Below are 11,210 nucleotides of genomic sequence, written 5' to 3' on the forward strand. Positions count from 1 at the left end.
CACAACCCGGGGGACACGTGTAGGGTATCGAGAGTTAATAACATTATAATAGGTATTGTGTTGAAATATTCGTGCAATGGAAACATTACTTATTAGAGGTTTATTATTTCTTCGAATCTATTCTTTGGTAAATTGGTAACAGTTTAATAATTGAAATGACTGTGACCAGTCCTAACAGGAATAATTCTGAATTAATCTTTTTCATCCTTTTTATTTCAAGGCATGGGGTAAAAAATAAAAATCTGGTATGACTGAAAATACTTTTATAATTTTTGGTGATGAATTTGTGCCAATGATATTTCTATCTATCTATTGTGTTCAGTTCTATTGGATGATTTAATTAAATATGTTGTTTTTTTACAAGAGTGTTATCGAGATTTTGTTACACCTTGCATTCCTGAAAACGTGCGATACTCGATAAAGTTTATTTTAGTAATTTTCATCAGCATGCTGGCATTTAGATTTGGTTTGCGGAAAAGCTTATTTTAGATTTGCCTCGGCATCATTGCATCAAAATACATTTTCTTTATACAGCAGGTTTAATAAACAACATTTAACTTATTGAAAAATAAAATTTATAATACATAATATGATAGTGACATAAATATTATGATGTACAACTAAGTTGGAATAGACGTTGATTAGGATAAAGATACCTAATTTTCATATACTTAGAAATTAAAAATTTTCCAAAAGTAAGAGTTTATGTAAACTATATTCAAAATTGACATTTTGACAATTTTGATCAAAGACCCCAAAAGCTGTTCCGAAAACAATCGAATGGTATTTTTTATGTGGAAAGATACCAGATTGAAGTGAAGGCATGTTTCACAATTGCCTGCAAATTGCTTAGTAAATAAGGTGTCACTGAATTATACGTCCATATAACACCCTCGACTGAACTTCGCACTGAAAGGAGGCCAGTGACGTCGACCTCGACGTTTTGAGTCCTATCAATAGCTTGGACGCATGCGTAACTCCGTGTTTGTGTGTGTGTTTGTCTGAGCGGAGCACGCTGCCCGCGCGTGGGATTGTCGCCATCTCTGTCACATCTATAACCCCATCCTTGTTACACTTAGCATGTGCTTGGGGAGGACCGATTACTCAAGTTTAAAATACCTTCGACGTTGCATTAACCCTCAGTCGTGTTTGAGTTGCGCTTCGATACGTTTGCTGAATTTCAACGTGTGAAACGTTCGTTGCAGTGATATAAAAAAAATATATTTTTTCTATATCTTCACATCAGTAATCGTCGAGGTCTCGAACCAGTCGCCAAATTTTTTAAATAAATTTTAGGTGAGTTCGAATTTATATGGGAATGAATGGAATAAATATAGGCATTAATTATTATAGGATGAACCAAAAAAATATCCAAGAAAATTCTAGTAACATATGGACTGTGTATAGACATGGATAGTGGCTAGTGCAGCAAATGGCCGACATAACTGTATCGGCGAGCGCTTTCTCTCTCAGTAGCTTGCATCTTAATCACTTTCCACTAATTCATAGATACTTATTTGTATACCACTTACTTTAGCGTTTAGCTACTATTATGTATTCTGTGCTTATAATATTTTTGGTTTGCTTATGTATGGAATAAACGAAGTAATTGATTTTATAAGCATAGGTAGGTAGGTATATCGGATATTTTATTTTCCTCTTTAGTGACACCATTCCCTATTTAAGGATAAAAATTATCAAGGATTGTTTATTTTAATTTTGTATATTATTATTTATTTATGATAAGTTCACAATGACAAACTGCTTATCTGTAAAACAGGTTTAGTTTGCCTTTATTTGATTGTCCCTTTTTGGTATTGTATTCAGCCAAAGAAATATACCTACCTGCTCTTTTCAAGGTAACATCGGGGCACTTTTAAAAGGACGGATTTATAATCTATTTTGGTACATAATTCCTTACACTTAGGTACTTTACTGTCATGATTTACGGAAAGTTAAAGTACCTACCTAAAGGAAATTTTTTAATTTTTTTAAAAAATTCAAAAATTATTTTTTGTTATTTTATAAGCTTTATTAATTTATTTAATAAATCATTGTTTTGAATTTTATTTTTTACAAATAATTTTAACATACATGTCAAATATACCTATATCTAGTAGCACTTTATTTACTCTTTAAAATATCCCAAAGTACAGTTATCTTTCGTCGATATGAAATCTACAAAAACACACTGACCTACATACAAGAGCGCTAAAAATATTACGAAATGTAAATTTGTGCTAGCTGTCTCAATAGATAGATAATCAAAAGCTCGAGTTTTAGCTTCCGTATTTCACCTAAGTTGATAAGCGTTTAATTGTCTCTTAACCATGTCTTTATAACAATCTAGTACCTATATGATTATGAGGATGTTTTTATAAAATGGATATACCTACATATAACATTCTAAAAAACATAGACTATAAAAAAGTTATACAGGAAAATGAGAATTCTTTTTTATATTTCTAAAGGAAACAAATCTCTTAAAAAGACTAAAGGAAGTAATAGTTTATCAATACTGTTTTTTGTAATATACAAAAATATTACAAATTTTATATTCGAATCCAAAATCAGGGCAGAGACCAATAAAAAAGCAACAGTTTACTATACATTGCTGTTTATTCAACAGTGAACCAAATATCTGAACAAGATGATGTCAAGCACAGCAATGGAGATGCAAGTCGAGGAGACTCCTTACGCGCTGCGTCGCCTGTGGAACCTGACTCGCGCGCGTCTTGCCGGCACCTCCACGGCCCTTGATGAGGAACCCGCTTTGGTTGAATCCTTACCTCCTGCTCAGGTAAGGAATAACGATTATTTTATAAGGTATATTTTTATTTAGCGCGCACAAGCTCCGCTCCGTTCATATCGTTTAGAACGAGAAAAAGTTTTTAGTTGAAGTTGTTTCGTTTGATGTTTGAAAAGAAGAATTTTATAAACCGGTTCAGTATTTTTTGAGCTAAGCCCATTACTAACAAACAAATAATTATTGTTGATTATGTATTTTCTCCTAATGTACCTAATTAGGAGTAGGAACTTATAGATGTTCACGAGAAAAAAATTGCAATTTTTTGAAAGCAAGAAAGAAAGCAAAATGAAATAAAACCGATAACATCGTCGCGATTTTATATAAAAATAGAATACTGCATTGATTTTCAGTGTAGTGCTCGTGACTGAAACATTTTAATGAGGACTAGTCAATGAAAATGATTTCGTATTGTGAAAGTATGACATGACTCAACAATAAAGAAAAATAAATAATATCGTCGATAAATACAAGTTCTTTTTCAATATTTACCTACCTACTTAATTAATTTATAAAACTTAAGAAAAATTTGGGAAGTTAGTTGTAAGGTATTCATATGTATATGCGTGTGCATAGGTACCCATAAAGATTTGGCCTTGTAACACTTGGTTACCTAAAAAGTATGATAAGGATGTTAATGATTTTCATATCTATTTATAATGCTATATATCAACTTAATATCAACTACCGTTAATTAGTTACCTAATTATTATTAGTTCCGAAATAAATAAAGACTCAAAACAAATAAACATCTATCTGCTCACTTGAAATACCTAAGTAATTGTGTATGATTCATAACTCCACATGCCCATAGTAGAAAATGTAACCCTGAAAGAAAAGGAAATAATTAGGAGACTCAGATTTTTATAGCGACGATAATCACGTTTAAACCTCGTGTTAGATGTTATTTGCTTTAAATAAAACGTTTAGTTCCTCTTTCTTGAGTTATGTTACACACAATCGCGGAAACGAATTTTTATAAATTGACCTTCCGATGATGGTGATATATGAAATTGAATTTCCCTAATGCGGTAAAAGAAAATAATACAATAAATTTTCGATTAGTCTCATTAAAAATTTGTGCAGTTTACCATGCAAGGAGAGTTATACAGGAACTGTTCATTTGTAAAATGACGTGGTCATTCCATTGTGTAAGAGTGTATAAAATAAAATAAGGTCAGTCTGGCCTTGTCTGAGGCCTCGTGCCCTCCAGGCACTTCGCATGAATAAAAAGTTTGTAGGCGCGAAATATTAAGAGACATATTTTTGCGTTTAGTAAGCAAAGTTCAGTGCAAGTCAAGGGCTATAATTATAATGTCCTTATTTCGCTATCACAGTGTCGATAAACTGTATAACCGCTGGGTATCAAGGCTTAGAAAGGTCACGTTCGAGTCTAGTCTATTTTATAATAAACTATGTAACGAGTCTTTCGCGTTTAGGGTATAATATAAAACTGTTATTATAGACCTGTGTCTATAATAAATTTTATTAGTCTCTGTAGACTAAATAATATTTATTTTTTTTGTTAAAAATACCTTATCAGCAATCAGCATGTAGCAATAACAACAATTAATAAGATCATAGAAGAATAATCTTGTTATTTCGGACGTATTTAATATTTAAATTTATATCTATAAATATCATCGTATAAAATTATATTAACTTAGTTAATTATTTTGTTATAGGAACCAGATGTAACACCGAAATCATTGATTCCAATCCCAAGTGACTATGAAAGCGATGGAGAGGAGGCGTTCCCAGAGCTGGAAATACCTGTAAGTATATATAAATATATATTTTGTTACGAATATAATATATATTTCATATGAGTATTAATATTCGTACCAATACAAGGAAAATGGGACCATATAAGGAATAACAATTACATTTATTTTTCTTGGCGTAACACGAAGGAAAACTTGGCGACTGACTTTTAGTGGATTGCCCGAAAATTTTGTAACATTGTGAGAACAATTATTATTAATACATCATATGTTGTATCAGATAAATTATTCGTTCAATTTATATTTATTTTATTTACTCTCAAAATTATATTTTGAAATCATCGCGCAATAGGCCACGCAATAGGTGTAACTTTTAATATGTTAATATCTGTGCTAATAGATACATCAATGAAATATGATAATTTCTATATTCTATTGAATGCATCTGAACAATGACAGGAAAGGGTTACGTGTACAAGTTAAGCAATGTTATTTTATAAATAAAGACTGCAGTGTTATGGAAATTTTGCTCAATGCTATTTCAGACATAGCTTGTTCATGTAGATTTGAATTTTCCTGTTAGGAGAACGAGAGAATGTCATTCATTATTAAGAAAGAAAAATGTTACAATTATAATGGTTTTATATTTTTTGGTTTTTATGGCATTCAAATGCTTTATAAATATAAATTTATAAAGAATAGAAAAAATTCGATCACGAGGCGGGACAAATAAATAATATACGGTGTAAATTTATAATTATAATGGTTTTAAATTATTACAAAATATTCTGCAATTATTTTTATTTAGTAATATATTTACACATATTACACTTTCCTGTACCTTTAAACCTCATTGTATTATGTATAATGTTTAGAGAGATAAAAAATTACTCATCACATACCAAGATAATCTTTTACATACGTCAAGCACACCTACATTCTAACGCGTTGAACACTTTTTGACCGAAGAAAATATAAATAAATAAAATCTTTTGGGTTTGCGTCAATGACGTGCCAGCCAATGTAATTAAATTACAATATTAATATCTCTGAGTATTACATTTCATTTTGCTATTTAAAATCGACTTAAAAGCACTTTCAATTTTCCTGGCGGTTGCCACACCTTTGCTGTATGCAATTAGTATAGGTACGTAGTATATAGATCATCAATTAATGAGTCAATCAAGTAGAGTGGGGACACACCTTCCCTTATTTTTGTATCATCTGACAACCACCTACGACCATTTAAACACTGCGGAAAGTAAACATCTTCATTTATTTTTATCTAGACAAAACTTTTCACGCCTACGTATTGTTGCTTTTATAGCGCTTCATCAAACGCTATTAATTCACGAGAGAGGTCAATAACATTAATTATAAATAGCAAGGTTTCTCGGGTCTGATTTCCGAACTGAAACGATATTTTATTTCGCTATTGAGGGTTTTCACGTAGAAGCGCATGATTTGCCTTTGATAAAGTATTCTGAAATTTATATTCGACCCGGTTTCAACAGCTGCAAAAAAGTTTACGTAATCTTGAATACAAAACAGGCACGGTTGCTCTTTTATGTCTATAATGCTTTGAGAAATATTTCAAATACAAAATTGAACGAAATATGTTTGATAAAATTGAAGTGATAAATTAGTACTGTATATAAATTGTCGCTATGTACATACAAACGCTATGTCCTATAGTTGTACATACAAATATAGGACATATAAATTGAAATAAATACGTTCCCTTTCTTATGTAAAAATATGTTAGTATATTATTACGTATACAGTGCCGTCTGAAGTTTACACGATGTTACAGAAATAGTTCGCAGAAAAATATAAATAAATCTTCAATCTCCGCCTCACTGTGGACTTTGTCCTCGACGTATCATTGTTCACAAATCAATTTGTTTTGTGTGTCTTGTTAGAGCTTCAATTGCCTTCAGATGAGTACAATGAAACTGTTATTATTCTAATAGGTTATTTTTTCAGGAACATGTTTCAATTGGTTACGTGATCGTAAATACATTATTTGTCCGTAACGCATGCATAATGACGATCAATTTTACAACTTATTCTTAGCTTTGCGTCGCATGCATCTAGGATGCCAACAATAAAGACAAGAGTATGGCGCCAATTTTCAGAACTAATATTATGTATAATTGGCATCCCTTACTTTGCATTCGAGCGGCTAGCTAGACAGTCATTGTTTACTAAATTAATATAGTTAATTAATATTAGCAATGCTGGAAACGGCTATGCCATGCTTCGAATGTAATTGTCATGATTGCGACTGCTTTTTAGAATACGTTCAGGTAGGTTATACCTACGAAATAAATGTGTAAGAGAATCAAATCTAAGTGCGTGAAATATTTTAGGATCATCATGAAGTACAACGCAAGAGCTATTGGGCCGAGAATGCCTACGATAAGGAAGCTATCCTTGATGCTGGGGCCCTCGGAGACATTCCTGCAGTGTATCGCGTCCCTAAGCCGGCTCCTCACCAAATGCCAGTCATCGGAGTTTACATCGACCCCCGAGTCCGAACAGGCTTCAGATACAAAATTAGACCCATGCAGGTGAGACGAGAAATCCAATCTAAAATATTCGACACATTCATCTTTGTCGCAACTTGAGGAATAGTGCAGTGTGAAATTAATATGCAGAAGTGTCGATGATTGCCTGAAATTAATACGTAATAGAAGCAATCTTCGATATTTCAGTATGTTTTTGTAAACATTGTAAATTAACAAACAGTAACTGCCATTATTCCTCAAAAACGTTGATTGTGCTTAAACATGGTCGCATCGATTCGATAGTTAAGATTCGAAGCTTTAGTTATCATCATTCTTGATGTATTCGAAAAAAAAGAGAAAAACTTTGAAGATCCATATTCGATTTGGGCAAAATTTTACTGAACTGCGAAAGAAACGGCTACGTAAGGAAATAGAAAGTTGAACTCAGACAATGTTATGAAACGGCTATCTTGCAGCATATCTTATTGTTCTGTTCGGGATATATTCGTATGATATAATAGAGTTACTTTTGATAATAATTTAATATTAATAAAATGCGATAACATAATTTTATTTGCGATTAAACTGAACATTTTTGCAAGAATAATTTTTTGCAGAACCAGGGACGGTGAGTCTATACGCTGGATCTTACAAAAATGTTTATGAACTTAACGAAAATTCCTGAAATATTAGAATAAAATATAGATAAAAGATATCTGAATGATATAAAAGATTTTCATATTGATAGATCACAAAGAAAGTTGCTTGAATTTTCGATAAGGTTCATTCGATATAATCGCAAATATGCATTTCTAATATTTTAAATTCTTATAATAGGGTGTGTTTTTTAAATCATTATCCATTGTAAGGTTGTCATAATATCATAATTTGATGTGCTAAATGTAATCTTGTTCATTCTCTATTATTATTAAACAGTTATAAATGTGCTTTTAGAAATAATAATTGTACAATTTGCAACATAAATAATGTTACATATTTGTAAATATATCCCAGATTGTATGTTACAAATGGCAACCTTACACAAATGTTACAAGATGCTGTGTAGATGACTTTTATTATTAAATAATACTATTTTCGTTTGAGTTCAACTTTCGGTGTAAGCTAGCCGATTTCAGCGGTTCAGATATTGGGCAATTAGGTTAGAGGGTTGTTAGAGTGAGTGGCAGTGTCCGTTGCTGAAATTTACAGAATGGAAATATCATCAACGACCAACACTGTTAACTTGCGATGTTTTGCCACTGGTTGTGTGCCGTTGTAGGCGATGGTATGTGGATCGTCCAGTTTTTCAGAACAACGCCCAGAGAGGCGACAATACAATCTTCAAGAACGCTGGCTGAGACCCGACAGGTCGTTATGAAATTCTGGCTGACAGCATGTATGGCATCTAGGTAAACCATAAGTATCATTCATAAGGGCTTCATGCCATTGTTTATTATATATGCCCCCGTAATTTACATTGCAAAATATGAATCATTGTGTTAACTGTTTTCATTACATACATTTCAAAATGCTTGAGAATATCATTTCATGGGAGTAATTTAAATTAAAACAGTCGGTCTATCTATATAAAAATATCGATCTATTAATCTCTTCTTTGTTTTTCTATTTAAATTCCAAGTACCTAGTCTGTTTCTAAATAGATTTTTTGTAGATTATTATTTTTTTATTAATTTAAAGATAACATCAATTGATTTCATATTATTTTATTCTTATTTGCCCCATTTAAATTTTTATTTTTTCCACGTATAAATCATGTACCGGATGATTTCAGGCTTTGGATGCGCAACCTCTATCAGTGAAGCCAAGATACTTATTTGATGGGAAAGCCTTAACCCTTCAGTCAATTGGTCGCGGATTCGCTCGACGCCTGACATTTGAACCGCAAGGTTCTACACTCAATGAAAACACTAATTTCTTCTGGAGCGACTCACGCCCTGAAGGCTTTGTGTTTGAGATCGAAGCTGTATCAGCTGGGGACAAATTCACCATTTATGACGCTAATCACGAACCTCAGGGAATTTTGGAAGTCGTTCAGCAACAGGTATGTTAACAAAATGTTAAAATAAAGGATGATTTGAACGTCGTTTAATTTAATCAACTAATATTTTACCAATTTTATTACAGAAAAACCAAATAGAAATAGATCAACAGATATTCGAAGACGGATCTATTGAGAAGAAAGTTAAAATCAACACACTTTGCAAAGTGGAATGGTATGAAAATGACGGTGCTACAAAATTAGTGCCAGTTACTGGGATTGCTATTTTGAAGAAGGGCCGTGGAAATGCGGCTGTCACAAGAGTGGTGAATGTTGCTGTTGGAATCAAACAGCTCAAGAAGGGATACGAACTAAAACCCGGCATCAAGTCATCATCACGCAGAATAACTGTCAATGGATCTGATATTAAAGATATTCCCTGCCAATACACTGTTGTCGGACTTGAAAGATACGAGCTTCCTGTTATTGGTAAGTAAAGATGACTTTTAGGTCCTCAGAATTTTTTTCTTAAATGTTTCGATTTCTGTTATTAAACTAACATATAAATCTTTTCATAGGAACATACATCGATCCCCGCATTATCCCTGGATTCCATTACCGTGTGCGTCCAGCTCACAGCCGTCGTCATCTATTCGAAGGACGCAGTATGTTGCTGCAGTCCATTGGTTTAGGATATGGAAAACGCATCACCTTCAAGCCTGACTCGCTCAATGCTCCCGACAACTACTTCTGGTCTGACTCTCATCCCGAAGGACTTGGAATGGAGCCGCGAGCTATTCATCCCAACATGAAATTCACAATTACAGGAAACGGGGTAAGTATTATGTTGATGTTTTTATTTGGAAACTCGCCAAGCCAATTTTAGATCGCGCTAATGGACAGGCGCATAGAACGGATTCTCTAATGTTTACTCTTAAAGATTTATGGATAGGTCGAATATAGTATCGACATAATTTGATAAAACGTTCTAGAACTTTCTATAAAAAATCGCAGATAAACATAAAGCAATAGCTTTTATTAAGAAGTGATATTTTCTGTTATTTCTGTAGTATTATGAACAAAGACTTTTTTCCTACAGAAAATTGTTTATTGAGAAGGGAAGTTTATAGATGACAATTGCGGTCTCTATAGATATTAATATCTTGAAAGCACGTTAACTATATGACAATTATTGAATTAAGATGAAGGCTGATTTCTTTAGAGTAAAACTATTTTTATTTTCATAATATTTTCGGTATGTAATTGTATTTTTCTTGCAGGGTCTCTTGCTGGGTGAAGCAATCGTGTTCCGTGCCGATCTGCCTCAAATGGAAGAAAAGACAGAATATGTGGACGTACCAGGGCAGCGTGGAAAGGCAGTGGAGAAGTACATCCAAGTGGACGTTACGTGCCATGTGAAATTGGCAACCACTGGCGGTGGGTCAGTTGACTCCGAAGTTCACTTGATGAAAGTGTCTGGTGTAGCTCTGGTACGCAAGGACCCAGGACAAAGCGTCGCTAAACTCGTGAAGGTCTACAACGTAGGTCTGGACTCGCAACTCAACCTGCTCTTTGCACACTCACAGACCGAGCTCACATTCAACCCAATGCCTTAAGACCACGACGAGATGCGAATGGTATTGCAATACGTACGATGAGACGTCTTCATCTGATTGTATTGTCATACCAAAAAAACCTACCTGGCGAGACATAGGTTCCGTCAAACTATTCGATTTGGTCACGAGTTTGCAACCGATGGAAGGTCAACATAATTGCATCATTGACACTGGTATTTCGGTTGCAACGCTTCAATGGATACATGAGCTGCTCACATCTAAAGCCCATACTCCGCAATCGCTTGTGATGTTTAGTCTTCGGAGGCTAACGTTAACCACCTTGACACAAAATAATGAACAGGATTATTTTTTATTTTGAGCAATAAATATGTTATTTCTTACGTAGTACTATGTTATGACTTGTAAATCAGTATTTAATTATTTTATTACTTATCTACATTTATAAATACTTTTCTGACGATCAAACCGGAGAGAGTAGTAAAAGACTATAGATTTAACGCAGAATTTGAAATTTGTTCCGTACAAAATATAATTTACATTTTTGAACTATTTTCCTAAATCTTTTTTAATTTTCGTGATATGTTCCTACTTGTT

At 33.2% G+C, this 11,210-nt stretch overlaps 1 protein-coding gene and 1 long non-coding RNA gene across 3 annotated transcripts; one reads left to right on the plus strand and one right to left on the minus strand.

The window, feature by feature from the left end:
- Positions 1-248: 248 nt before the first annotated feature.
- Positions 249-913, minus strand: LOC123696541. The gene is made up of 2 exons (XR_006752095.1): positions 585-913; positions 249-397 (listed from the first exon to the last, which is right to left on the minus strand). It is a non-coding gene; the product is annotated as an uncharacterized LOC123696541 (long non-coding RNA).
- A 213-nt stretch (positions 914-1,126) lies between these two features.
- On the plus strand, positions 1,127-11,133 carry LOC123696540. 2 transcript variants are annotated; one of them, XM_045642811.1, is made up of 8 exons: positions 1,127-1,296; positions 2,630-2,800; positions 4,492-4,581; positions 6,903-7,103; positions 8,833-9,102; positions 9,186-9,528; positions 9,618-9,874; positions 10,320-11,133. In XM_045642811.1, the coding sequence occupies exons 2-8, from the start codon at positions 2,651-2,653 to the stop codon at positions 10,653-10,655; spliced, it is 1,647 nt and encodes a 548-aa protein (XP_045498767.1). In that variant the 5' UTR covers positions 1,127-1,296; positions 2,630-2,650; the 3' UTR covers positions 10,656-11,133. The 2 variants fall into 2 exon arrangements, with proteins under 2 accessions (XP_045498767.1, XP_045498768.1); XM_045642812.1 differs by lacking the exons at positions 1,127-1,296; positions 2,630-2,800; positions 4,492-4,581 and adding an exon at positions 6,689-6,839.
- Positions 11,134-11,210: the final 77 nt, after the last annotated feature.

Source organism: Colias croceus, chromosome 12 (assembly GCF_905220415.1).
Source record: "Colias croceus chromosome 12, ilColCroc2.1".
Classification (NCBI taxonomy): domain Eukaryota; kingdom Metazoa; phylum Arthropoda; class Insecta; order Lepidoptera; family Pieridae; genus Colias; species Colias croceus.

Bases quoted from the DNA above. Each gene is read 5' to 3' on its own strand.
- LOC123696540 (XM_045642811.1), top strand. From the start codon at position 2,651: ATGATGTCAAGCACAGCAATGGAGATGCAAGTCGAGGAGACTCCTTAC. The intron at 4,582-6,902 runs GTAAGTATATAT...GAAATATTTTAG, and splicing joins TCCCAGAGCTGGAAATACCT to GATCATCATGAAGTACAACG. The intron at 9,529-9,617 runs GTAAGTAAAGAT...ATCTTTTCATAG, and splicing joins ATACGAGCTTCCTGTTATTG to GAACATACATCGATCCCCGC.